The sequence below is a fragment of the Colossoma macropomum genome, unplaced genomic scaffold (genome assembly GCF_904425465.1).
Source record: "Colossoma macropomum unplaced genomic scaffold, Colossoma_macropomum, whole genome shotgun sequence".
In the NCBI taxonomy this organism is placed as follows: Eukaryota; Metazoa; Chordata; class Actinopteri; order Characiformes; family Serrasalmidae; genus Colossoma; species Colossoma macropomum.
In genome coordinates this window covers 228,562-255,000 of record NW_023494801.1, presented here as the reverse complement: position 1 = coordinate 255,000, position 26,439 = coordinate 228,562, and the positions used below count along the sequence as shown (strand labels likewise).

The window sequence follows — 26,439 nt, the reverse complement described above, 5'->3', positions numbered from 1 at the left end:
TCTAACTATGGACTTAATACACTTTAAAATATTGATAATCAAACAACAAAACAGTCGTACTTGGGCCTCAATGTATCAGAGCTACTTTTAAACCCAAAACATCATGATATTGTATTTTTATTATATATTCTCTTCCACCTCTATCAGCTGCTAAAATAGCAGCTGCTGCTTGAGTTGAATCATATTTGCTGAACTTTCCCCTGAATGTTTTTAGCATCATGAAGAGCCCAGAAAGCTCACTGAGTGGGCACAAAGTTCAAGAACGAGAATTTCTCAGAAAACTGGGTCATCCAGTCCTGCTCAAATGTTCACATACAGCCGTGTTCAGATTTATTGGCACTCAGATAATGTTCACTTTTTTTCTTTGTCCACTCAGTTTCTATATATAAACTTAATTTGAACACAGCAGGTTTGAAAAAACTGATCATTCTGTGATTTACAGTTGAATTGAATTGAATTCAGTTGAAATTACTAGTTGAGAGGAGCAGCCGGAGTATCTGTTAGTCATAATAAGCACCACAAAAGAACCTACAGTACAGTTCAAAACTCAGAGACTTTCATTTCACTTTCAGTTATTCATTTTTCAGCAGAAAACAGAATCCTCCACAGCTAATCTACTCTCAGCTGTGTGAGTCAGTGAGTCACTCTTCACCTTTATTCCAGCTTCCATTCTGTTCAGGAGACTCTCTTTCAGCTCCTCAAAGAATCTGCAGACACACCTCCAAAGTTCAGTCTTAGAAGCTGGTTGATGATTTTCTGAAATAACCAAACACAAGTTTAGACTCATCAGTCTGTAAAACCTAACTTCCAAAAAAACGCCGGTACTGATCACTACTGCCCAGCACTTCAGTCCTCATTGATTATACATGAGCAGCCAGCTGTTTGGAGACTGATGCCCTAAACTGACCTGTGTTTCTTCGTTCTCTGTGTCTGGTGTCCAGCAGTGGTGAGACCGCCTTTAAGAACATGACGATCCCGTACGGCTGGGCTCAGCGGCCCATGATGCAGCGCATGGAGATGATCGACCCCTCAATCCACATCTCTGTCATCTGCGGGTCCCGCTCCTGCATCGACGGCCAATCAGGACGAGCCATTCAGGAGATGAGGCCCAACTCGCAGACTGACCATATAGTGAGTGGTTTGATATGATTGGCTCACTGCTTACAAGGTCTGATATGATTGGCTTACATCTTATGAGGTCTGATATGATTGGCTGAGCTGGGGGTTCCACTTTTCAGGTTACATTAGTAAATCTCTGGTAGCTCAGCAGAGGAAGCGCTGCATAAGAGCAGCAACAGCGCCTCCCCCAGTTCGCACCCTGCGATCACAGTTAATTGTGAGGTTGGAGACGCGATGGCATAGTTGAATAATCAATAATAAACAAGAATAAACTGTAGATGATTTACTGGCCCAGTGGAGCTCATGCTCATTTAGTGCTTCTTCTCAGGTCATCACAGGGGCCGGACACTATGTGTTTGCAGACCAGTCAGAGGACTTCAACCAGGCCGTGCTGAAGATATGCAGCAACGTCAGGGATGGAGAGAAAGCAGAGGAGGACAGGAAAGAGAAGAGTGTGGGGAAAGAGTGAATGTGGGAGGGTGACGGGGAGCCGCCGCAGAGCTGAGAGAGCAGATAAAGCAGCATTATCAGACTGTCTGATATTAGACTGATCTGTGATTCATACAGCACTGCTCAAAAATTTGAAATCCATGTTTTCAGCAATATAAATCAATCCTGTTGCAGACACAGTGGGTTCTGAGAGCAGCAGTGCAAATATTTCTGTTTGTATCCTTTTATAATTTCATACTTAGTTAAGTTTTTCTCTACAAATTATTATATCGGCGTAGTGGTTTGAACAGTAGAATATTAACAATTTTAACATGAATTACAGAATTTCTTAGTATTTGGTGATGTCTCCCTCTTTTGATTGCACTCAAGCTGCATGAACTCTGCAGGTTTGTGTAAAAGTCTCAGGTCAGCAGATCAAATCCTCCTGAAAGCGGCTTGAACACGAGGTTCAGTGGGATGAGGCTCTGACCTTTGAGTACGAAGACTTTAAAGGTGCAGTGTGTGAGATTTAGGGGATCTATTATCTATTATTATCTGTTAAACAAAACCATGTTCTCATTAGTATTTAATCAGCTGTAACTCTGAATCGTTGTGCTCTCGTTATCTTAGAATGAGCCTTTATATCTACATAGCGAGCAGCTCCTCTTCAACAGAGGCCGCCATATTGCACCGCCAGAAAACCTGACAGCCACCGTAGGTTCTACTACAGTCAGAAAGGGAGGGGTGAGGGAGGGGGAGTCTCTAAATCTTACACACTGCACCTTTAATCTGGTCACAGATGTACTTAAATTTGAACAGTGGTCTAGAAACAGCGCAGCATCGTCAGTGGTTCCTCTTCTAATGATAGAAATGAATCTCAGGTGAATTTAATCTACTCACATCAACTAATCAGCTCGAGTGCACACTGTCATTGAAAGAGGGACACACCACCAAATACCAAGAAATTCTGAAATTCATGCAAATTTTCACACACATTGTTATGCTGATATCATCTGTAATGAGAAATATGTTAAATTAGAAATGAACACAAAATAGAAGCATTTTCTCCAGACTGTATGTATATAAAATGATTCCAGTGTGATGGTAATACTACGCAACTTTATAAATTGCTGTATTGAGAGAAACGATAATAGACATTAATATCCAGAGAGCCTCATATGCACAAAGCAGTGATAATCTCAGAGTGGACACCTTCAGAAGAAATCACAATATACACACAAGTATAGTGTAATATTAAATAATTACATAAAATAAAATATCTGAATAAACATCTAAACATTTCATATTATTTAACTCTGCAATGCCGCTGTTATTATTGAATAAAGAAGTTATTAATATGAGCAGTGATGTGTTTGAGGCTGGTGTGTATCGGTGCTATCAGGGCTGTAGTGTGTAGGGTTGAATCTGTATGTGAGCTGTGATGTTTTAGGAAATGAAGAAATGGTGGAGAGATGCTGAAATGGGGTGAGAGGAGAGGAGGAAGTTCAATCTGCTCACTGTTCAAACTGAGGATTTCTGTGGGAACCGTTTTACCAGCAGGAACAAACCTACCATCGTTTTATTATTTTAGCTCCAACTGCAGCTGGATTTCTGTTATACAGCATGTATTCATTACATGCCGTATCTCAAACAAACCGACAACAGCGACTTTGCTCATCAGAACAAATCCACTCCTCTGATTTGTGTAAATACAAAACACTTTAATGAAGGTGCTCAGTTTGAAGAACGTCTGTCTACATTTGAGTGTTTTGTTTTCCAAAAGCTGATATTAATCTGTAGATTATTCATTGATTTCAGTCTTTAAGTCTTTGTTTACTGAATATTTTACCGTAACTTCATCATCAGATCTGCTGCATGGTTCTGTGTGTTTATATGAATCTGCTGCTCATCTGATCTCACGTCACTTTAGACAGCAGCTGAGATTTTATTGTATTAATTTACCTCCTCAAGCAGAAGAAAACTCTGGTTTTCACAAACTGTTCAGTATTGTGCTTTTTTAAATCAAACATGCCAGTTGTTCATAGTGCAGTGTCTTGCTCTGGTCATCTTCCTGCAGTTACTGAGAGTAAACAGTTAAAACAGTGAGATTTTCTAAGCGCATTGTTGACCTTTACAAATGTTTATTGTATTATACCAGTAAAAGGCTCTCACTGTGCAAACGTTCGTTTTAGAACGGTGAAAATTAGCCTAGTGAGTTTACAATTCAGCTAATTAGTGAGGTAATACCAGAAACTGCACTGTGAGCTACTGAGCTAACTTTGCTAATTCTGGTAGCTAGTATAGTATAGTGTAATATAGCATAGTGTAGTGTAGTATAGTATAGTGTGGTATAGTTTAGGGTGTAGTATATAGTGTAGTGTGGTATAGTATAGTGTGGTATAGTTTAGGGTGTAGTATATAGTGCAGTGTAGTATAGTGTAGTGTGGTATAGTTTAGTGTGTAGTATATAGTGTAGTGTAGTATAGTGTAGTGTGGTATAGTTTAGGGTGTAGTATATAGTGTAGTGTAGTATAGTGTAGTGTGGTATAGTTTAGGGTGTAGTATATAGTGCAGTGTAGTATAGTGTAGTGTGGTATAGTTTAGGGTGTAGTATATAGTGCAGTGTAGTATAGTGTAGTGTGGTATAGTTTAGGGTGTAGTATATAGTGTAGTGTAGTATAGTGTAGTGTGGTATAGTTTAGGGTGTAGTATATAGTGCAGTGTAGTATAGTGTAGTGTGGTATAGTTTAGGGTGTAGTATATAGTGTAGTATAGTGTAGTGTGGTATAGTTTAGTGCGTAGTATATAGTGTAGTATAGCGTAGTGTGGTATAGTTTAGTGCGTAGTATATAGTGTAGTATAGTGTAGTGTGGTATAGTTTAGTGTGTAGTATATAGTGCAGTGCAGTATAGTATAGTGTGGTATAGTTTAGGGTGTAGTATATAGTGTAGTATAGTGTAGTGTGGCATAGTTTAGTGCGTAGTATATAGTGTAGTATAGTGTAGTGTGGTATAGTTTAGGGTGTAGTATATAGTGTAGTGTAGTATAGTATAGTGTGGTATAGTTTAGTGTGTAGTATATAGTGTAGTGTAGTATAGTGTAGTGTGGTATAGTTTAGTGTGTAGTATATAGTGTAGTGTAGTACAGTATAGTGTGGTATAGTTTAGTGCGTAGTATATAGTGTAGTGTGGTATAGTTTAGTGTGTAGTATATAGTGTAGTATAGTGTAGTGTGGTATAGTTTAGGGTGTAGTATATAGTGTAGTGTAGTATAGTGTAGTGTGGTATAGTTTAGGGTGTAGTATATAGTGCAGTGTAGTATAGTGTAGTGTGGTATAGTTTAGGGTGTAGTATATAGTGTAGTATAGTGTAGTGTGGTATAGTTTAGTGCGTAGTATATAGTGTAGTATAGCGTAGTGTGGTATAGTTTAGTGCGTAGTATATAGTGTAGTATAGTGTAGTGTGGTATAGTTTAGTGTGTAGTATATAGTGCAGTGCAGTATAGTATAGTGTGGTATAGTTTAGGGTGTAGTATATAGTGTAGTATAGTGTAGTGTGGCATAGTTTAGTGCGTAGTATATAGTGTAGTATAGTGTAGTGTGGTATAGTTTAGGGTGTAGTATATAGTGTAGTGTAGTATAGTATAGTGTGGTATAGTTTAGTGTGTAGTATATAGTGTAGTGTAGTATAGTGTAGTGTGGTATAGTTTAGTGTGTAGTATATAGTGTAGTGTAGTACAGTATAGTGTGGTATAGTTTAGTGCGTAGTATATAGTGTAGTGTGGTATAGTTTAGTGTGTAGTATATAGTGTAGTGTAGTATAGTATAGTGTGGTATAGTTTAGTGTGTAGTATATAGTGTAGTATAGTGTAGTGTGGTATTGTTTAGTGTGTAGTATATAGTGTAGTATAGTGTAGTGTGGTATAGTTTAGTGTGTAGTATATAGTGTAGTGTAGTATAGTGTAGTGTGGTATAGTTTAGTGTGTAGTATATAGTGTAGTGTAGTGTAGTATAGTGTGGTATAGTTTAGTGTGTAGTATATAGTGTAGTGTGGTATAGTTTAGTGTGTAGTATATAGTGTAGTGTAGTGTAGTATAGTGTGGTATAGTTTAGTGCGTAGTATATAGTGTAGTGTGGTATAGTATAGTGTGGTATAGTTTAGTGCGTAGTATATAGTGTAGTGTAGTATAGTATAGTGTGGTATAGTTTAGTGTGTAGTATATAGAGTAGTGTATATCTTGCTGTAATATAGTTTAGTGCAGTATAGTATAGTGTAATGTAGTATATTATACAGCAGTTAGTTCCGGCCACGCAAGCTGATTGGTTGAGTAGCATTCTAAGCTCTTTTTGCCATAACAGTGTGGTTTTTCACGAACACTGTATCACTCCGCCGAGACGCCGTTGCTAAGTGACAGCATTGGCAGCTGTAGGAGACGCTCAAGATATTTGAACGTTTTTACTTCTTACTTTGCCACAAACAGAAAATGAATACTTTTAAGATCACATTTGACCGACAGCCGATTTGGTCCGACTCACCAAACGTGTAGTCTGATCTTCAGAGTCTGACCAAATCAGACTGAGCCATAAAACTGTTGCAATATCAAGTTCAGCTCAGTTTTTGCCAGATCAGTATTAATGTTGTTTTGTTCCAGCCAGTCTGTAAAGCATCTTACAGCCCATTTAGTTTGGCGAATGGTGTTGGGTTCATTTCTGGCTGATTCCAGGTTGTTCAGCTGTTCTTCTGTCTCAGCTGCCGACTGAAAAGCTGCTCAGTGGTGATGACAGTTTGGGAATTTAGTGTAAGGAGATGGAGAACGAACTGCCGGCTGTGCAGTGAGTGGGCGGAGCTCGTTACTCTGAAGTAGCATCAAGCTGCTCGTTAAGGAACTATAATTTGGTGAAGGAACTGCGAACATTAAAACATATTAAACGCCGCGTTCACGGCCCAGTTTATTAATTTATTACTGTATTTATTTAACTGTTGTATTAAAGCAATAGAACACTCGAGGAGTGTGATCACCAATAACATCACGGCTGTGATGATCTACGGCGACCGAATCACAGCTGTGATGTTATTCCGCGATAACACTCCCTCTGTGTTCTACTGCTTAAGTGTATTGCATAGTGTAATATAGTGTAGTATAATGTAATATAGTAAAGTGAAGTATAGTATACTGTATAGCAGGGGTGCCCATACTTTTGTGGCATGAGATCTACTTTTTCCAGTGGACAGATCATTGTGATGTACCTTTTCAAAAAAGCCTGGCTATAAGTATAGTATAGTGTAGTATAGTATAGTATAGTATAATGTAGGATGGCGTATTGTATAGTGTAATGTAGCATAGTATAATGTAGTATAGTAAAGTATAATATAATATAGTGTGTAGTGTACTATATTGTGGTATAGTGTAATATACGTATAGTATAGTGTACTCTAGTATAGTGCTTTCTGTGGAAACGTGTTCCTCTGGTACTTGAACAAAAAACTATATAGTATTGCATAATATTGAGAAACTTTCTCATAATTATGTCTTACCATCTCATAGCTATGACTCAAGGTCTCATAATTATGACCTACAATCTCAGTACCTTATTTTTCATAACTATGACATGCTAAGTCATTATTATAAGATCCTACGTTATGAGATAGTAAGTTGTGGTTATGAGTTTCCCCAGTTAAAGGAGAGACAGCCTCTCACAGAGAGTCAAACCCAAACACGCTCTGACTGGAGACCCTCCGAATTTAATGAGAATCAGAATTAGAGTCACGTTCGTCCATGTTTAAACAAACAAACCTACACAGGCTCTGAGAATCCTGTACACAAACATGTTCTGATTGAGCAGCGATGCTGCAGTGAGGGAGTCATTAGATTCATTTCATTAGATTCAGTCTCCACATCGGACGACTGGAACCCCAAACACCTCCACCTCACACAGACTCAGAGTTCCCTCTCGGGGCAGAGACACGGTCACGTAGCTGCCCTCCAGCAGAGCACTGCAGTTAAAGTACTCGGTCTGTCCAGCAGGGATGGAGGACACAGTGGCACAGCTGGAGAACCAGAGGAACAGAGAGAAGCAGAGACAGCAGACGGGTGAGTATAAACACAGACCTCAGCATCTTCCTGAACACCAGAGCTCACAGAGCTGATGTTGGCAGTCAGCTTTATGATCCAGAATAAGATCCGACAAGCCAAGTGAGCCAGAGTGGGTGGAGGAGAACATTCTAGAACCATAACTGGAGGAGAACAGTCTAAAATAGTATGAACATGCGAGAACATTCTAGAACCATAACTGGAGGAGAACAGTCTAAAATAGTATGAACATGCGAGAACATTCTAGAACCATAACTGGAGGAGAACAGTCTAAAATAGTATGAACATGCTAGAACAGTGAATGGAGGAGAACATGAATTGTTGCGAGGTGGTGATTGTTGGGTTAAAGAGCTGATACCCCACAGTTTCCTTGATTTTATATTTTTTATATTGTGTGTAACAAAAACATTTGTAATTCATTTTTGTTTACCAATATCTCTTAGAATCAAACAGCTGTTTTTGTTACTGTGTCTTTAAAGCTGATATATGTTAATGAGCTCTGTTCTGATTGTCTTTTATTATGCCTCATCTTATAATTCAGCATGAATGGGCGGGGCTAAACTGCTGTAGGCTGAATGGGTGGGGCTAAACTGCTGTAGCTGAATGAGAGGCCAGATTATTTTTATTTTATTGTATTTTTATATTCTTTCTCTTTTTAACCTCAGTTTTCTGTTTCTTTTCTATGCTTTTATTTGCCTTCTTCATTATGAAGCACTTTGAGTTGCATTTTAACATATGAAAGGTGCCACAAGATGAAGTTTATTATTGTTATCATCATAAAAACACCAGGAAAATTCTGTTTTCTGTGATACTGGCCCTTTAAATGATGAGAGATACTGAACTGTTCTACTTACAGTGGATTATCTTTCCCATTGTTCTTTACGGAATCACCGATCCGGATCTCGGCACCGTCCAGGTGTTCCGAACAGCAGTCCCCTCGGTTGGTTAGGGCCACAGAGAATATCATGGATTTGTGATGCAGGTTCACCCTCCACCAGGGGGCGCTCTCATTTCCAGTCTGCATGCAGGAGCCCTTCTTCAGGTGAGAGTTTCGGTTCCCGTCGATGGCGTTTTGGGCGAGACCGAAGGCAGCCAGTGTGCTGGAGCTGTGCAGGCTGGACTGAGTGGCGGTTCCTCGGAGAGCGAGGTTGTGCAGCTCGGTCTGATCTGAGGAGGAAGGAGGAGGCGGAGCTTCCTTAACATCTCAACTCTGTATCGGATCTGAACAGCGTAAAGATCAGCGTTTCCTTCAGAGGAGAGCGGTCGGGGTTAGTCTAACACACTGATACAGCTGAGACCCCCAGTGTAAACAGTCAGAACTACATTAAATATCCCCCCATGTACTTTCAACACAGGTCATTTTAACTCTTTTTACCTGCTGTTGTACTTCGTAGTCAAAAATATATTTCCCACATTATACACTCTTTATATTCACTGATCATATTGATTCGATGTATATATTTGAATTTATTTAGATACAGTTAACCCTGCCTATGAAAAAATGAGTTCCAATCAAATACGTCTACAATTATTAAACAAATGTAATTGTAAAAGAACTCATGCAAATTATTCCCACAGCTTTGTTATTGATCAGTTTCATCTTTGCGGAATCTGTAGCATCAAAATTAGTTTAACAATCTGAAAAAAACACTTGATTTGCAGTTAATTAACCAAAACTATTATCAATATATGACATTTTTTAATGTCATATTTAATTCATTTCACATTTTATTCTATGCAGCGGTTGTAATTTTAACACTATAAAGTTTGGTCAGTAGGGGGCGCAGTGGACTCAATGCTCCACCTCAAACTCTGCCTATGAGCACAGCTATTGGCTCACAAGACACAACACGTTTTATTGGCTCCTTACTGAAACATTTGCCTGAATTAGGGCGTGTGCCATGTAAATGATATGTAAATGAGGGGCTGGAAGGCTGGTACTTGATTTCACGCACTGAAGCCGATTGCCCTCAAATCTCCACTCGTTTCCACGCCACATGGACATTTTAAGAATCAGACGCAGAGCAGTTTGTTCATCATCGAGTTTTAGTTTTAGTCGTAGACTGAGCTGCACTCACCGTGAAGATGGAAGGACTCGGGGCTGAATTCTTCATCTGTAATGAAATCCATTATTGAGAGTTACTATATTTCTATTTTTATAAAATTTTCTCATTTTCTCTTCCTCCTCTTCTCTCAGACTCACCTGCGAACACCTTCACCTCACACAGAGTGAGTATCTTGTTCTCTCCTGGCAAGAAAATATTAACATACTGTCCCTCTGTGGCTCTGAACCTGTAGGCCTTTGTGACATCAGAGCCAAGAGGGCCGATAACAGCGACTCTGCAGATGAGAATAAAACAGTGTTAGAGATGAGAATCAATTAACCAGCAGAACACGCAGAGAACCTCAAACACTGAGGGGCTTCTTCACGCGTACGTCTGTTAAGAGTTTGGGGTTTTTTTTGGGGATATTTTATCTATTTTGTTTGGTTCATTGGCTCAAGTGAACCAAACATGTGAGACTGAATTTAACTTTAATTTAGCTCAAATTTAGCTCGGCTCTCATTACAACAGAAAACATGATTTAATATTTAACGTTCACTCTATAAAATCCACATTCCTCACATACAGTCTTGCTATAAGGGCCATTCTACCAAATTAGTTCACACTGCGCTCCCACAGTAAACAAACTAAATAAATAAATAAAATAATTAACAACAGTGAAGTATTCAGATCTTAGATATTAACAGTGATTATGTTCTGATCTATTTAAACTCAAGGCATTAATAGAGATATTAATAAGCTAAATATATACAAAATCATCATTCTTAGGGAGGTTTATATTGGGAGGAGTCTGTCCCAAATCCTAACCCTTAAATTTACACTTGGGGAAATTTTTAAAGGTCTTTTTAATTTCTTTTAAAAAGATTTAGATTCATTATGAGTTTAATTTTCAAATTTAAAAATCATTATTTTAAAAAATCTCATGTTTTCATGAGCTGTTCAAAGCTGTGTTTGCTGGTCTGTACTGGCTGAGGTTTTGAGCTCAAAATGAGCTAAACTTGAAACTCACTGAAACAGTCACTACTGAAACAGTCATTACTAGTCACTACTGACACAGTCACTACTGACAAAGTCACTACTGAAACAGACACTACTGACACAGTCATTACTGAAACAGTCACTACTGACACAGTCACTACTGACACAGTCACTACTGAAACAGACACTACTGACAGTCATTACTGAAACAGTCACTACTGACACAGTCACTACTGACACAGTCACTACTGAAACAGACACTACTGAAACAGTCGCTACTGACACAGTCGCTACTGACACAGTCACTACTGAAACAGACACTACTGACACAGTCACTACTGAGACAGACACTACTGAAACAGTCGCTACTGACACAGTCGCTACTGACACAGTCACTACTGACACAGTCACTACTGAAACAGACACTACTGAAACAGTCACTACTGACACAGTCACTACTGACACAGTCACTACTGAAACAGACACTACTGACACAGTCACTACTGAAACAGACACTACTGAAACAGTCACTACTGAAACAGACACTACTGACACAGTCACTACTGAAACAGACACTACTGAAACAGTCATTACTGAAACAGTCACTACTGACACAGTCACTACTGACACAGTCACTACTGAAACAGACACTACTGAAACAGTCATTACTGAAACAGTCACTACTGAAACATTTGGTAAAGTTTGGTAGAGTTATGATTGTTTTGGAATGTTCAGTCATTAGTTTTAATAAAATAATCAGAATTAAGGTTTAGAGTCACTCAGAGCAAAAAGGTTTTAGTCTAAAGTCTAAGATCAGTTAAAAGTCCTGAATCTGTTTCAGCTCTGACTTTAAACCAGTTCAGTAGAATCATCTATATATGTTTTATCTACTCTGTATTAAAATAAAGAAACACAAAATAAAGAAACGCAATCAAAGCAATAATAATAAACCTTATTCTGCATCTTTATGACTGAACGTTTTGTCAGTGTGAATTTATTCAATCAGGTTGTATTTTTAAATGTTTGGCCTGAAATTGTTCCACAGTCTAATTTGCTACAGTTATTTTTGCTCGTCTGCCGTCATTAGCAGCTCATTCTGCAAGAACAATATGCGGTTCTATGAGGGAACAATAGTGGACAGTACAGCTCTGACATGCTGCTAGAAGAAAAGTAAAGCAGGCCCTGGTGTTAAATTCGCACGTTTTACTGCAGATCATCAGAAAAATACACAGCAAACTGGACTCGGGGTCACTTGGAAGCGAACAGAGATCTGCTACTGTTAGTGGATCACGGTTCTGCTGTTTAGTGCTCACTCGAGTACGAGTGTAGCGTTCACACCTGTCAGAACAAACCGGATTACAGACCGGATTACAGAAAGTAATCCACACTAAACCAGGCAGGAGAGTCTCAGAGGAGAACAGTATGAAAGTCTCTCACAGTTTGTTGTCGTTGCCGTTGTTCTTGAGGCTGTTGCCGATCCGAATCTGAGCTCCGTTGATCCGGTGTCCACAGCAGTCTCCGCGGTTGGTGATGGTCACTGAGGTCACGTTGCAGACGCCCGGCAGCTCCACCCTCCACCAGGGGTCTGCTTCATATTTAGTGTGAGTGCAGGAGCCCCTCCTGTAGTCTGTGTTATTGTTTCCGTCCACAGCGTTCTGAGCGTCTCCCAGATGTTCTTGAGTCGACGACTGCACAGCTTTGGCTCCAGCAGCAATGTTCTCTGTTCAAGATGATGAGCAAACATGAGGCCTCATAAAGCTCAGATGGGTATCGGCTTCTAATCAACTGACAATCAGTGATTAATAGTTTTTGTCTCAGGTCAGTGTTTCCTGGTCCAGTCATTGTTTTTGCTCCCAGCTCACCTGTACCAGGTGCTCAGTGTTGCTGATTGCTTGGTTCAGGTGTGTTAGGAGCTGGAGAACCTGGGATTATTTCTACGGCTTAGTTTATAGCATGGAAATAACATAACCTGGGATGACTTCTACAGTTCCTTTAACAGCGTGGGATTATTATAATCTGGGGTTATTTTCTATGGTTGGTTTTATCGCTCAGGATTAATATAACCTGAAATTATTTCTACAGTTTGTTTAATAGCACAGAATTATTATAATCCAGGGTTATTTCTACAGTTTGTTGACCAGCGCAGGATTAATATAATCTAGTATTATTTCAACAGTTTGTTTACCAGCATGAGATTAATATAACCTGGGATTATTTCTGGTTTGTTTGACAGCACAGGATTAATATAATCTGGGGTTATTTCTACAGTTTGTTATCGCACAACATTAATATAACCTGGGATTATTTCTATGATTTTTTAGCACTGGATCAGTTGCTGTTATTAATTTAATTTAATAGCAGATAAAACGTTCTGTAATCTCTCTGTAAAAATGGCTGATGTGGAGGATTCAGACAGGACTAAATCTGACCATAACACTGACCATAGATGACATCACCCACCTCCACAGGTAAAGCTAATCCCGTCTGAATTGCAGTTTAGATTATTAGATGAACTTCACTCACCAGGAGGAAGAACAGACAGAGGCCTGAGCTCATCTGTAATGAAAGCAGTTTCTGAGTTATTATCTTTCTGTCTTTATTCTCTCTTTATTTGGGTCACCTGCTCTGTCTCACCTGCGAACACCTCCACCTCACACAGAGTCAGGATTTTACCACTTCCAGGTAAAAGGATGTTGACGAACTGCCCCTCAGCGGCGCTGAAGCTGAATGTACTCGTGATTCCAGTTTGTAGAGAGTCAATAACGGCGACTCTGTAAACAGAGAACAGACCATAAAACCTCTCAGTATTGATTAATGATTAACTAATTAACTGATTCACTCTGCAGTAATCTGGTGTAATTGTTTTGCTGCTCTGGTTGTTATTGTGCTGTTATTTTCAGACTCTGGGCTTCTCAGATGTCATTATCTGAAATGTTATCAATACTAACAGAATTTTAATATCTTTATGAATTTGGCTAATTTTTGATCAACAAAATTTACTTGGCACCTGCAAAATTTTGTAAATTTTCTTATACAGATCTTGAAAACAAGTGTCCTCTCATAGCTCAGATAACACCTCAGATGCCTTCTCAGAATCTGTTAGTCTGCAGTGTCTGTGAGCTGAGAGTGTTAGAGTATGGATGGTGGTTCATGTTAGCTTAATACTGAGTAAAAATAAATGATTGGCATAAATAAAGAAACGATCAGCATGTATTTATTGATTTTCTGTCCTGTTTGATTCACTATGAGTGCTAAAACTGATACACAGCAAGACAGTCTTTATTTTTGATATCAGACTGAGCTGCATGTTTACTGTCCTGAGTCCTGATGTGTGAATCATGCTGCCCTTTTAATCCTAATATGAAAGTAGTGAGTGGGTTTTGTGTGATTTTGGAGCTGGATGTCTGGCTGGTGGCTGGTCACAGGTAGATGTGGTCACTCTGGTTAGTGAGGGCAGGTTCTGCCGAGTGCTGTGATGTTTGAATCTTTCTGCTATTTTAAACCTTTGTTTTATTATGAAGGCTAAAGTGCTAATATCAGGATTTTGGATGGCTTTTTGAGTCAGATTACACACTGATGCTGAAGTCACAGCTCAATGACGTCACGCTGGTAGTGAGGAGCCTCTTCGTAGGCTCATAACTCCGGATGTGAGTCTCGTATGATCTCGTGATAAGATGGAATGGAAAGGGCGACTCTACAGATTCAGGAAGTGTTTGAACTGGATTTCTGTGCTGGACCATCACAAAGATACAGGCACAGATATAGAAACAGAGACATTTGACTCTTTGTCTCTCACAGTTTGTTGTCGTTGCCGTTGTTCTTGGGGCTGTTGCCGATCCGAATCTGAGCTCCGTCGATCCGGTGTCCACAGCAGTCTCCGCGGTTGGTGATGGTCACTGAGGTCACATTGTAGACGGCGGGCAGCTCCACCCTCCACCAGGGGTCTCTCTCATAGTTGGTGTGAGTGCAGGAGCCCCTCCTGTAGTCTGTATTTCTGTTACCATCTACAGCGTTCTGAGCGCCTCCTACGTGACTGTATGTAGACGACTGCACTGCTTTGGCTCCGGCTGCGAGGTTCTCTGTTCAACACAGTGAGCGAATATAAGACCTCTGAAGATGCAGGTACACAGAATCACATGTTTGTTCAGGTGTGTCTACCTGTGGAGGCGGAGAGTCCCGACACAGACAGGAGCGACAGCAGCAACAGCACACGCAGCATCATCTCAGCGTCTGAGATCAGAGCAACGTTAGATTAATGTGTATTTATGGTTATTTATTCCAAAATGGTCGTGTTCACTTTCCCACATCAGAATATGTTAAAATATCTTGATGTGAAAATTTTACATACTGCAAAAAAAAATTATATCTGAGCACGTGAAAACATCTTCAGTCCAGCCAATATATCTAATATTTCTCATTATGAGGTTTCTGTAAGAATATTATAAGATGATTTAACTTATTTCTAGACATTTTTGCTTATTTTGGGTAACTTTATCTAGAATGTCTTATTCCATTAGCAGATCATTTCACATGTTTTGAACATTATTTCTCTAGATAAGTAAAATTATCTGCATTATTTCTTGAAATAAGTGATCTACCACTTTCAGATTGGCCGATTGATTTAATTTCTTAGAGAATAATACAGATATTTTTTTTTATTTCAGGAAAATTATCTTGAATTGTTTTCCAAACAGAATAAGACATTTTCATAAGACAAAATTCTAAAGTAAAAATGTGTAGAAATAAGCAAAATAATCTTATAATATTCTCACAACAGTCTCATAATGAGAAATATTAGATATGTTATTTACATTTAAAATGTTTTTGAAATTCTTGCATGTTTAAAGAAGCCCACAAATAAACGAATGTGTCTGTTATAAATGTACGATTTAGGCCGTCAGTAGTGTTTATACAAACAAACAAACATGATTCAGTGCCTGTAGTTTACAGGCTGTAGTTCAGACTGTGTTAATCAGATACATGTTACATTAGTGATTTAGTAAACTACACGTTTTTGATGATTAACCGAGTAATTAGAACCTTTTAAAAAGGACGGGAATAAGAACAGAATTAAAACTGCAAAATGTTTCTGAATTAGACTCAAACATTGAAAAGACTTTAAAAATGACTTCAATAAACAGACAAAAACACTGTACTCTAATAAATAAAATGTTCTTTGAGTGATAGTGTATAAAAACACCTTTTAAAAAGAGATTTGGGAGTGTGGAGAACCTTTTATAGGTTTACAGGACCTTCACTTGTTCTACCCATTTAAGGGTTCTTCCTAGAACTTTTACATTATGTGGAGTTTTTTTAACCTTTCAAAGGTTCTTCAACTCATTTGCGAAATGGTTGACCAAAGAAACCTCCACTGAGTGTTTTATAGGGAACCAAAAGTGGTTCTTCTACGGCATCGCTCAGAGAACCCTTTTTGGCACCTGTATTTATAAGAGTGTAGTTACTATATTAGCATAAGTGACAATTTAACATTTTTAATCAAGATGTTAAAGCCCTGTTTCTAATGAAGATCTGTGATATTTGGGGGTCCAAGCATATTTTTGGTAAGTGAAGCTGAACAGTAAGCGAGTATGTTCGAGCATGTTCAAAATAAACTGGACAGTTACAGATTGTCCACTCAGTTCTGATTACGGTCTTTAACCCCTTAAATGGAACAGAACAGCTCGGCCAGTTTCCACTGAGGTCCCTGTAGTTACTGAATAATAAGTCTCGGTATGTAATAAACCCGGGATTTTAAGGGGTTTAACAGCACAAGCTTAGCCGCCAGTCACCACTGTGTCGGTCAGGAATCTGAACAGGTGCAGAGATTCTTACCTGTGTCTGTCCAGCAGAGCTGTGACTCCAGTTTTAGATCTCTGCTGTGATGTCTCTCGTAGTGGACGCTCTGTCTGTTTGGTCAGAGAGAATGGACTTCAACCCATCTGTCAACATCATATAAGTGCCGATCAGAAAAAAAGCAAGGAGATTGAATTATTGAAGATTTTTTTTCAAATGTTCTAAAAAAGCTGGAGCAGTGTGTGAAATGCTAATAAAACCAGAAAGCAGTGATTAAAAATTCTGTTTGATCTGTACTAAATTAAAGAAACAATTAGAAAATATGGTTCTTCAAAAGTTCTTTATTAAAATAAATGGTTCTATATAGAGCCAGGAACAATCAAAGAAACCTTTTCTTAAAGGGTTCTTTGCTCTGTGAAAGAGTTCTTCAGCTTGATGAAGAATGTGTTGTAGATGGTTCTATATAGAACCTTTTTGAAAAAGGCTTTGTATAGCACCAAAATGGTTCTGCTATTGTTACAAGCTTGATATCAAAATACTACCAGAACCCTTTTGGATGTTATATAAAACACTTTTCAAAAAAGTTCAATTGTACCATGCAAAGAACCCTATAATCATGCAATGGGTTCTTAGAACCATTTTCTTTACTAAAGGACTCTTAAAGAACCATCTTTTCTAAGTGTGTACTCTTTTCAATTTAATACAGATCAAAGAGAATTTTTAATCAATTTTTAATCGCTGCTCTCTGATTACTCAGCCGAGCTGCTGAATGTTTCTTGGTGTGTCGTGTTGAAATAAACATGGACGTCCCTGAAAAAGACGGCATCTAAAAGGCAGCATATGTTGCTCAAAATGTGTTCATTGTTAATGGAGCTTTCACAGATGTGCAGGCTACCCACTAATACCCCCCATACATCATGACAGATGCTGGATTTAGAACTTTATGCTGGTAAAAATCTGGATGGTCCTTTTCTCCTTTGGCCCGGAGAACACAATGTCCATTATTTCCTTAAATAATCTGAAAGGTCAGACCACAATATATGTTTCCACTGAGCATCAGTCTATTTCAGATGAGCCCAGAGAAGTCGGCGGCGTTTCTGGACATTGTTGATATGTGGCTTCCACTGTGCAGAGTCTTAATCTGCATTTGTGGATGCAGCACTGATGGTGTTTATTGATAGCAGATTGTCAAAGTATCCCGGAGCTCATGTGGTGATATCATCACAAAAACATGCTGGTTTTTAACGCGGTGCTGTCTGATGGGTCAAAGGTCATTCAGCTGTGGTTTGCGGACTTTTCCTTTACACACAGAGATGTTTACCAATAGCATGAAGAGTTAACAACTGCCCTGCCACTGACCTTAACATTGTGTGACCTCGTTATAAATGATGTCATTTATGCCATTAGGAAGAACCGAACTGAGGACAGTCAACAGCAAGTTTAGTAAACAGTGTAGGTGGAGGTGAGTAGGAGTTTTATCTAGCTGTTAATATTCACCGGGTTACAGTAAATGACCAGTTCATCTGAAGGGATGACCTCAGGGAGGCTTTTATTTTGGTGTAGACGGTGTTTTGGTGGTGGTAGTGGACTGACTGAGGGGTTTTTGTGAGTGTAAATAACTTACAAGTCCTCTACAGAGACACTTCTTAACACTTTAATTATAATAATAATAATTATCTGAATTTAACACATCAGAAAAAAAATAAAACATAAAATGTGGCCTGTGCAAAAGTAATGGCACATTTAGCAGTTTCTGTTAAACTCAGCGAATGGATAGAAATTATGCACTAAAATTTAGAAGAAATCTAGAAGAGCATCTTATGTATTTGAACTTATTTTCACTTAGAAAATCAACAAAACATGTCATTCAACATGACCAGAACTTTTGCATATAATGAATAAGCATAAAAACTAATATCAGCACAATAATACTGATATTGAAATATCTACTATCTGCACTGCATGAAGGTGTTCACCCATGTTAAAATACACTAGCAGGATTTATGTGTTTAGGATGATGACCTTGTACATAATTAGGACAACAATGAAAAATTGATACAAATATGAGATGAAATGATGTCAGTTCCTGTGAGTGCTAATTTTATTAGCGGATGCTATAAGAAGACAGACGCTCTTACAGTAACGGGGTTGATTTAGAGGGGTTTTGTTTTTTAAAATTGTTATTTTAAATGTTATTAAAATTGTAAACTTTTCACTGTTCAGCTCAGTCTCTCACTGTGAGCTGTTTGTCTGCTTCATAATGATGCTGGATTACAGACACAGTGATTTGAGTAATGTAGAATTCTATGAATAACAGACACAGTTTGCTAATCAAAAACACTTTTAATAACACAAACGCTGCTTTCATTGTACAAAAACAGAGTGAGAGAAATGGCCGTTAAATTTCATAGCTGTCATTGTTCTAGAAATATAAAAAAGGGCTGAAAGAAGGTGAAATCCAGGATTTATTTATAGTCATAGCAGTTTCTGACACAATCACAGTGTTCATAATAAGCAAATGTACATTTTCATAGGGCAGTAATTCATTAGTGCTTAGATTCCATCTCTGCATCGGACGACTGGAACCCCAAACACCTCCACCTCACACAGACTCAGAGTTCCCTCTCGGGGCAGAGACACGGTCACGTAGCTGCCCTCCAGCAGAGCACTGCAGTTAAAGTGTTCAGTCTGTCCAGCAGGGATGGAGGACACAGTGGCACAGCTGGAGAACCAGAGGAATAAGGTGATTAAAAACATTAAATATCTAATTAAATTTTAGTTCAGTTAAAATGTGTGTACAGCCCTTTTTGACTGCAGACAACAAACGATACAAAGCAGCTTCTCAGAACTCTAATGAGCAAGCCGAGCATGACAGCAGCAAGAAAAACCTCCTAAAGCCAGCAGTGTAGTGGAAGTGGAAGCCATATGCCAACAACATCCAAAAACGCCACCGACTTCTCTGGGCTCAAGCTCATCTGAAATGGACTGATGCTCAGTGGAAACGTGTATTATGGTCTGACGAGTCGACCTTTCAGATTGTTCATGGAAATAATGGACATTTTGTTTTCCGGGCCAAAGAAGAAAAGGACCATCCAGATTGTTACCAGAAACCAAGAAACATTCTGTACGTGTTACAGCAGCATGGCAGCATAATCAGAGAGTGTAGGTTCTAGGCTGACCTGCCTGCAGTCCAGAATTGCCTCCTATAGAAAATGTGTAGAGCATTATAAAGTGCTACATTAAGGCCCCACATGCTTAATAGGATAAAAAAGTGTTTTTTTTTCTGTTGTCAATATAGTAAAATTTTCTAACTGCTTCTGTGAAAGTGGGGATAACTAGAACAGTGTGAATGGATGGGGAACATTGTAGAACAGCATAAATGGGGCAACAACATTCTACAACGTTTGAAACTGAGGAGAACGTTCTCAAACAGTGGACAGAACTTTCTAGAACAGGGTGAAAGTGGAGTTATGATACTATAACAATGTGAAAGTGGGGAACACATTCTAGAACAGCATGAATGGTGGGAGAACAACAATTCACCATCCAAGCGTTTAGGTTTGTTGGTGTGTGTTGTGGAATGTTGGGTCGGTTTGCTCTGGGCTAAGATGATGAGTTCCTGAGTTGTTCTACTTACAGTGGATTATCTTTCCCGTTGTTCTTTAGGGAATCACCAACCCGGATCTCGGCACCGTCCAAGAGTTCTGGACAGCAGTCACCTCGGTTGGTCAGGGCCACGGAAGAGACAATGTGTTTGCGAGTCAGACTCAACCTCCACCAGGGGGCGCTCTCCTGTTCTGTTCGCATGCAGGAGCCCTTCTTCAGGTCTGGATTACGGTTTCCATCGATGGCGTTTAGGGCGAGACCGAAGCCAGGCGATATCTCAGAGCTGTGAATGCTGGACTGGGTGGCTCTTCCTCTGAGAGCAATGTTATTCAGGTCATCTTTATCTGGAGGAACCAGAACCCCAAAGCATCTTATCATGGATATTTGAAATTAAAAACAGTGGATGGATGAGGAGATCAGTGTTTCCCAATCTAGTCCTTCAGAGTTTTGCTGTCTCGCAGCTCCCAACACTGCTGTACTAGGTATTTATGGGTATTCAGTGTTCTCAAATCATTCTTCAGATGGGTTGGTTCAGGTGTTGGTGGTCTCTCGAGCTGGACTTGATCTCTGTTAAATTTTCAACTGTGTTTTTTGGGAGACTTTTCAGTCATGCTAACATACGCTACATCCATGTGCTAACGAGAGGCTTACTGTCTATTGGACAATATTGACGAGTGCCCTAGCGTCGCCCACTGCGAGCTCCACTTTCATGAGGCGTTAGATTGGTTTAAAAATTTCACACTCAGTTTGTTCCCACACTAACAAAGACGCATTTCCACTGCATTACACTTGACTCGGTTTTGGTCCTAGCTACTTTGTTTTCCACTGCAGATATAGCGCCCCCTCACTGTAGCTGTTCGTCATAGCGATGCTGTGACGTGAATGAGACAAATGTTGTTCAGAAGAGGCAGCAGAACAAAAGACAGCTGTAAAAACAGGAGAGTTTGTGAAAATCAGAGTTCAGACGAGACGATTCTGGTTCTCAAAGGCAGCGCAAGAGGTTACGCTAACATGTTAGCTAACATGAGCACATTTGTTTAGTGCGTCTATCCAACCAATCGTTAATCTGCAGCATTTTTACATCACCTTTTGGTCTTGGCTCAGCTCGCTCGGAACCTCGATGGAGGTGATACCAAAAATAGGTCCAGGTACCAGAGTCATGCCGTTCCATGCCATGCAGTGGAAAAGAGGCTTAAGTCTATCCCCCCGCCCCCAACCCCACCCACATTTAGCCCTGTGAGACTGCTGAGTAGGGAGACAGTCTAGCAGGTCCTGGATTGGAAATCACTGACTTAGACTGAGCTGCACTCACCCTGAAGGTAAAGAGGCTCAGGGCTGAATTCCTCATCTGCAATTAAATCAGTTATTGAGAGTTATTATATTTCTATTATTACAAAATTCTCTCACTTCCTCTTCTTCTCTCAGACTCACCTGCGAACACCTTCACCTCACACAGAGTGAGTATCTTGTTCTCTCCTGGCAAGAAAATATTAACATACTGTCCTTCTGTGGCTCTGAACCTGTAGGTTTTTGTGACATCAGAGCCAAGAGGGCCGATAACAGCGACTCTGCAGATGAGAATAAAACAGTGTTAGAGATGAGAATCACTCACTGTTAATCAATAAAGGGCATAACAAACCTGCTGACATTGTGACGTCACACGGCAAATCTGAGTCAATGTGCACTGTGGAGAATGGACATCATTTTAAAGCAACACTATGTAGGATTTGGGGATTTGGCCCTCTCTGGTGGAAATATGGAATTGCATGCAACATGTAGAAGAACATTTTATAACGTCAGTTGTGCCTCAGCCCCTCACAAGCGGATGAATCTGACGTTTGTGAGAGAGTTTAAAGAGAATTCAGAGAGAACTCAGTCTAAACTTTTTAAAGGAGCATCTTCTGAGGATGTGAGTGAATCATTTACTATAGTCATCATATCTTCATCTGTATGATGTTGATTCTGAAGACGTATGCCGTGGTGTGAAAAACCTCTGCTTTTTAAATTATTATTTCAGACTTTACAGGCGACTCACCATATTTTAATGTATTTATGTTCTCCTCACTCAGTAACGACATTTCTTTTAGCTTTAACAACAAAAATTACATAGTGCAGCTGTGATTGTGCCATATAAGACAGCTGCATTGTTTTTACACTAAATTCTGCAACTTGATTGGCCACCATGAGCCCCCCCCCACCCACTGTAGCTGGTAGTTGATTGGTTATTAGGTTGTCAGTCCTGGGTACAGTTGGGTACAGGTTTATTTGGCTGGTGCTGCTAATCCATTCTCCAGCCCTAACCCTCACCCTGACCCACCCTCATTGAAAACTGGCCTGGACATGATACTGGAGAACACTGAATTTGATCCCATTATCGAGAATCAAAGGAAAACTAATTGTGGGCTGTCTGTTTCATCACACCCATAATTAAGAACTCACAGAGAACCTTTAACACCGTGTCGTATGAGAACAGTATAAAAGTCTCTCACAGTTTGTTGTCGTTGCCGTTGTTCTTGAGGCTGTTGCCGATCCGAATCTGAGCTCCGTTGATCCGGTCTCCGCAGCAGTCTCCGCGGTTGGTGATGGTCACTGAGGTCACGTTGTAGATGGCGGGCAGCTCCACCCTCCACCAGGGATTCACATCAGAATGAGTGTGACTGCAGGAGCTCTGCAGGTAGTCAGGGTTATTGTCACCATCCACAGCGTTCTGAGCGTCTCCCAAGTGATCGTATGTAGACGACTGCACTGCTTTGGCTCCGGCTGCGAGGTTCTCTGTTCAACACAGTGAGCGAATATAAGTCACGTCAAGGTTTATTTATATAGTGCTTTTTACAGCAGGTGTTATCACAAAGCAGCTTTACAGAAAAATCTGGGTCTGAGCTCCATGAGCAGAGAATAACATTTTAACATTAGTGTAAAATATTAAAATACAGAAAAGGGAAAGAGCAGGTGATGCAGTGTCTGGGATTAAATGGTTCGAGTCTGAGCAGCAGCATCATTAGGATGGTCAGACCCTCCCCGTGATACTGCTGAAGATACAGGTACAGAGAATCGCGTGTTTGTTCAGGTGTGTCTACCTGTGGAGGCAGAGAGTCCCGACACAGACAGGAGCGACAGCAGGAAAAACACATGCAGTATCATCTCAGCGTCTGAGATCAGAACAACACGGTAGATTAATGTATGTACAAACCTTCATTTATTCAAAACATCTGGAGGGATATTGCTCTCACAACAATCGACTGACCACCCCAGAGTCCAGACCTCAACACCACTGAATGTGTTTGATTACTTCAGAAAATAATCAACCAGCTTCTAAGACTGAACTTTGGAGGTGTGTCTGCAGATTCTTTGAAAAGAATGGAGGCTGGAATAAAGGTTTAAAGGTGTTAAGTGAGTCAGATCTGTCAGCTCAGCTGATTTGATCAGCTCCCAAACAGCTCTTCATTCAGTAGCACTGTCGTTTTTTGTGTTTTGTATTTTTTTTTTTTGCCACGTTAGTGATATTATCTATCATTTGAATCTGCACTGTGTAATATTTTGTGGGAAATTGGAGCCCTCTCTGGTGGAAATGTGTTACTGCATGCAATGTGTGGAGGAATATTTTATAGTGTGTTGTTCTTCCCCAAGTGGATGAATCTGATGACTGGAAGAGAATTCAGAGAGAACTCAGTCTAAACTTGGTGAAGGAGGATGTGAATCATCTACTATTGTCATCACATCTTCATCAGTATGATGTTGATTTTGAGATCCTTTGAGGCTGAAACATCGAGCCGGACCTTCTTTTTGAGTCAGTGTGTGACGTTAATACGTAAAGACGTACGACGTGGTGTGAAAAACTCGACTCCTCTGACTTTTAAATGATTATTTCAGGCTTTACAGGCGACGCACAGCAGAACACACTCACCATGTTTTAGTGTGTTTATATCCTCCTCACTCAGTAACGACACTTCTTTCAGTTTTAACAACAACAGTATTAAATAGTGTAGCTCCTTTCAATTAACTAGCCAACAAAAATTGTGTTCTGTTAGTTATTTAAAAAAATAGAATATGTCAGATGTTGCTAAAGAATCTAACTGGATGAATTTCATGTGGCAAAATAAACAGACAAGCAAAATGCATCAAATGAAATAAACCAGACAAGAACAAAGCAGAACTAAACAAACACAAGCAGCAGGTTTGTGAATGTCTGTCTGTGTGGGCGGCTGGATGGGGTAAATTCTCTCAGTATGCAAATAAAACAGATGTTACCACTGGAATCTGAACAGGTGCAGAGATTCTTACCTGTGTCTGTCCAGCAGAGCTGTGACTCCAGTTTTAGATCTCTGCTGTGATGTGTCTCGTAGTGGACGCTCTGTCGGTTTGGTCAGACAGAATGGACTTCAACCCATCTGTCAACACCATATAAGGGCCAATCAGGAAAAAGCAAGGAGATTAAAGGACTTCAAATCTAAAGGACTTTTTTAATCTAAAGTAAATTTGACTGATAATTAAATCAGCGCTATGTAATGTTTTTAGTTAAAACTGAAAGAAGTGTCGTTACTGAGTGAGGAGAATGAAGAACAGGTAAGTCTGCGCTGCTGAGTCGCCTGTAAAGCCTGAAATAATCATTTAAAGTCAGAGGAGTCGAGTTTTTCACACCACGTTGTACGTCTTTATGTATTAACGTCACACACTGACTCTGGAAGAAGGTCCGGCTCGATGTTTCAGCCTCAGATGATCTCAAAATCAACATCATACTGATGAAGATGTGCTGACTATAGTAGATAATTCACTCACATCCTCAGAGACGCTCCTTCACCAAGTTTAGACTGAGTTCACTCATATAATTATATTGAATTATAGTTCAATTATCAGATTCCTCCGCTTGTGGGGGTCTGAAGCACAGCATACGCTATAGAACGTTCTTCCGTGCATTGCGTGCAGTGACGTACATTTCCACCAGAGAGGGCTCCAAATCCCCAAAATCGTACATTGTGCTGCTTTATGTAAACACTGATGCTGTAGCTCCAGAAACATGTCAGTCTTATGGATTAAAAGGTCATTTTAAGGGAAACGTCGTTACGGATCATTACAAATGAAATCATAACAATAAATTAATTATGATCATGATGTCTGGCAGTTTCAACACAAGTTGCACATTATAAACCTTTAAATTTGTGGAAAAAAGCTGTGAATGGAGCTCAACGGCTAAAAACGAAAAGTTAAAATAGTTTCAAATCACTTTCACAGATCTTAAAACCAGTTTAAAAGCTCTTAAAATATAACAGCAGTGTTAAAATGTTTTATGCTGTTCTGTGTTCAGGAAATTTAGTTTTAATTTTACATTAATTTTACATTAAAATGTTTACATTAAAAAGCATTTCTAAACTATGATTATGCTCAAATGCTCGATTATAACCCATTCACTTGGTGAGCTTAGCTACAGGCTAATACAGATAAGCTAGCGCTAGTGTATCTACTAACGTAAACAAAATCAAGAAAATATAAATTTAATCTTACAGTTTTTGAAAATTCAGCACTAAATAAACAACAAAGATGAGTGTTTACACTTAAAGTCAGAGAAAAAGAGCCGAACTGGAAAAAAATGATCTAGATAGCCAGTTAGCTACCTCGCTAACACTAGCTGTTAGCTTGTTCTCCTCCTCATTCCTGTGGTTTGAGTGATCCTCTCTCTCCACTGTGATGATGATGTGAAGACTACAGTTATATGGCTGTAATAACACAATCAGCCTCCTAGCAGTAACGTTAGTGATCTGTCTTTATTCTGTATTGACCAGCTAATGGAAAAAAAACAAAACATTTAAAAAAGATCATCTCACTTTTAAGATACAGCAGGTGCTTTTCTCATCTTTAAACCAGAAAATCTCACTCTAGAGACACAGCAGCACCACAAAAATGAAAACATTTTAAATGTAGTCAATATATCAATATATTATCAGATTTTGTAAGAATATTATACGATTATTTAACCTGTTTCTACACATCTTTACTTGTTTTAAGTCATTTTATCTAGGGAAAGTGAAATCATTCCACTGGATTATTTTATGTTTTTCTTATTTCTCATTTCATTGTGACTTAAAACAAGTAAAAAAATGTCTAGAAATAAGTTCAATGATCTTATTCAAAATCTCATAATGAGAAATATTAGACTGATTAGTGTCACGCTTCCGAGTTCTCCTTCCTTGCCTAGCACGCTCCAGGACTCCATTTCCCATAATTCCAGTCCCGATGATGTCACCAATTCCTCCAATCATGTGCAACTGCCTCATTCTCAGTCACCTGAGTTCTAATGCGATTCACCTGTGTCTGTCTGTCTCAGACTTTAAATGGTCTTTGGTTTGCTCTCCTCATTGCGAGGTGT

At 39.4% G+C, this 26,439-nt stretch overlaps 3 protein-coding genes and 1 long non-coding RNA gene across 7 annotated transcripts in view; 1 reads left to right on the top strand and 3 right to left on the bottom strand.

Moving 5' to 3' along the window:
• Positions 1–2,785, top strand: part of LOC118821334 (1-acylglycerol-3-phosphate O-acyltransferase ABHD5) — an 8,715-nt gene extending 5,930 nt beyond the window's left edge. For both annotated transcript variants that reach the window (XM_036589898.1, XM_036589897.1), the window contains exons 6-7: positions 945–1,131; positions 1,448–2,785. In XM_036589898.1, the coding sequence (XP_036445791.1) occupies positions 945–1,131; positions 1,448–1,588 (328 nt within the window). In that variant the 3' untranslated portion in view covers positions 1,589–2,785. The remainder of the gene's footprint in view (positions 1–944; positions 1,132–1,447) is intronic.
• LOC118821335 lies at positions 561–1,449 on the bottom strand. The gene is made up of 2 exons (XR_005008330.1): positions 908–1,449; positions 561–756 (listed from the first exon to the last, which is right to left on the bottom strand). It is a non-coding gene; the product is annotated as an uncharacterized LOC118821335 (long non-coding RNA).
• Positions 2,786–7,269: 4,484 nt separating the features above from the next.
• On the bottom strand, positions 7,270–24,480 carry LOC118820969 (fucolectin-3-like). Of its 2 annotated transcripts, XM_036589333.1 has the most exons (8): positions 24,360–24,480; positions 23,156–23,227; positions 22,568–22,850; positions 21,510–21,646; positions 21,391–21,426; positions 20,110–20,422; positions 19,059–19,194; positions 7,270–7,459 (listed from the first exon to the last, which is right to left on the bottom strand). In XM_036589333.1, exons 2-8 carry the CDS (start codon positions 23,217–23,219, stop codon positions 7,433–7,435), a joined length of 996 nt encoding a protein of 331 aa, XP_036445226.1. In that variant the 5' UTR covers positions 23,220–23,227; positions 24,360–24,480; the 3' UTR covers positions 7,270–7,432. The 2 variants fall into 2 exon arrangements, with proteins under 2 accessions (XP_036445226.1, XP_036445227.1); XM_036589334.1 differs by lacking the exon at positions 7,270–7,459 and having other exon boundaries at positions 18,796–19,194; positions 24,360–24,434.
• LOC118820967 overlaps positions 7,270–26,439 on the bottom strand; it is a 32,679-nt gene continuing 13,509 nt past the window's right edge. For both annotated transcript variants that reach the window (XM_036589329.1, XM_036589330.1), the window contains exons 8-13: positions 13,203–13,238; positions 12,117–12,399; positions 9,842–9,978; positions 9,717–9,752; positions 8,493–8,805; positions 7,270–7,595 (exon numbers count right to left, since the gene is read on the bottom strand). In XM_036589329.1, the coding sequence (XP_036445222.1) occupies positions 7,433–7,595; positions 8,493–8,805; positions 9,717–9,752; positions 9,842–9,978; positions 12,117–12,399; positions 13,203–13,238 (968 nt within the window). In that variant the 3' untranslated portion in view covers positions 7,270–7,432. The remainder of the gene's footprint in view (positions 7,596–8,492; positions 8,806–9,716; positions 9,753–9,841; positions 9,979–12,116; positions 12,400–13,202; positions 13,239–26,439) is intronic.

Bases quoted from the DNA above. Each gene is read 5' to 3' on its own strand.
- LOC118820969 (XM_036589334.1), bottom strand. From the start codon at position 23,219: ATGATACTGCATGTGTTTTTCCTGCTGTCGCTCCTGTCTGTGTCGGGA. The intron at 21,647-22,567 runs GTGAGAGACTTT...TCTCATCTGCAG, and splicing joins AACGGCAACGACAACAAACT to AGTCGCTGTTATCGGCCCTC. The intron at 20,423-21,390 runs GTGAGTGCAGCT...TGGTTCCTCCAG, and splicing joins TGAGCCTCTTTACCTTCAGG to ATAAAGATGACCTGAATAAC.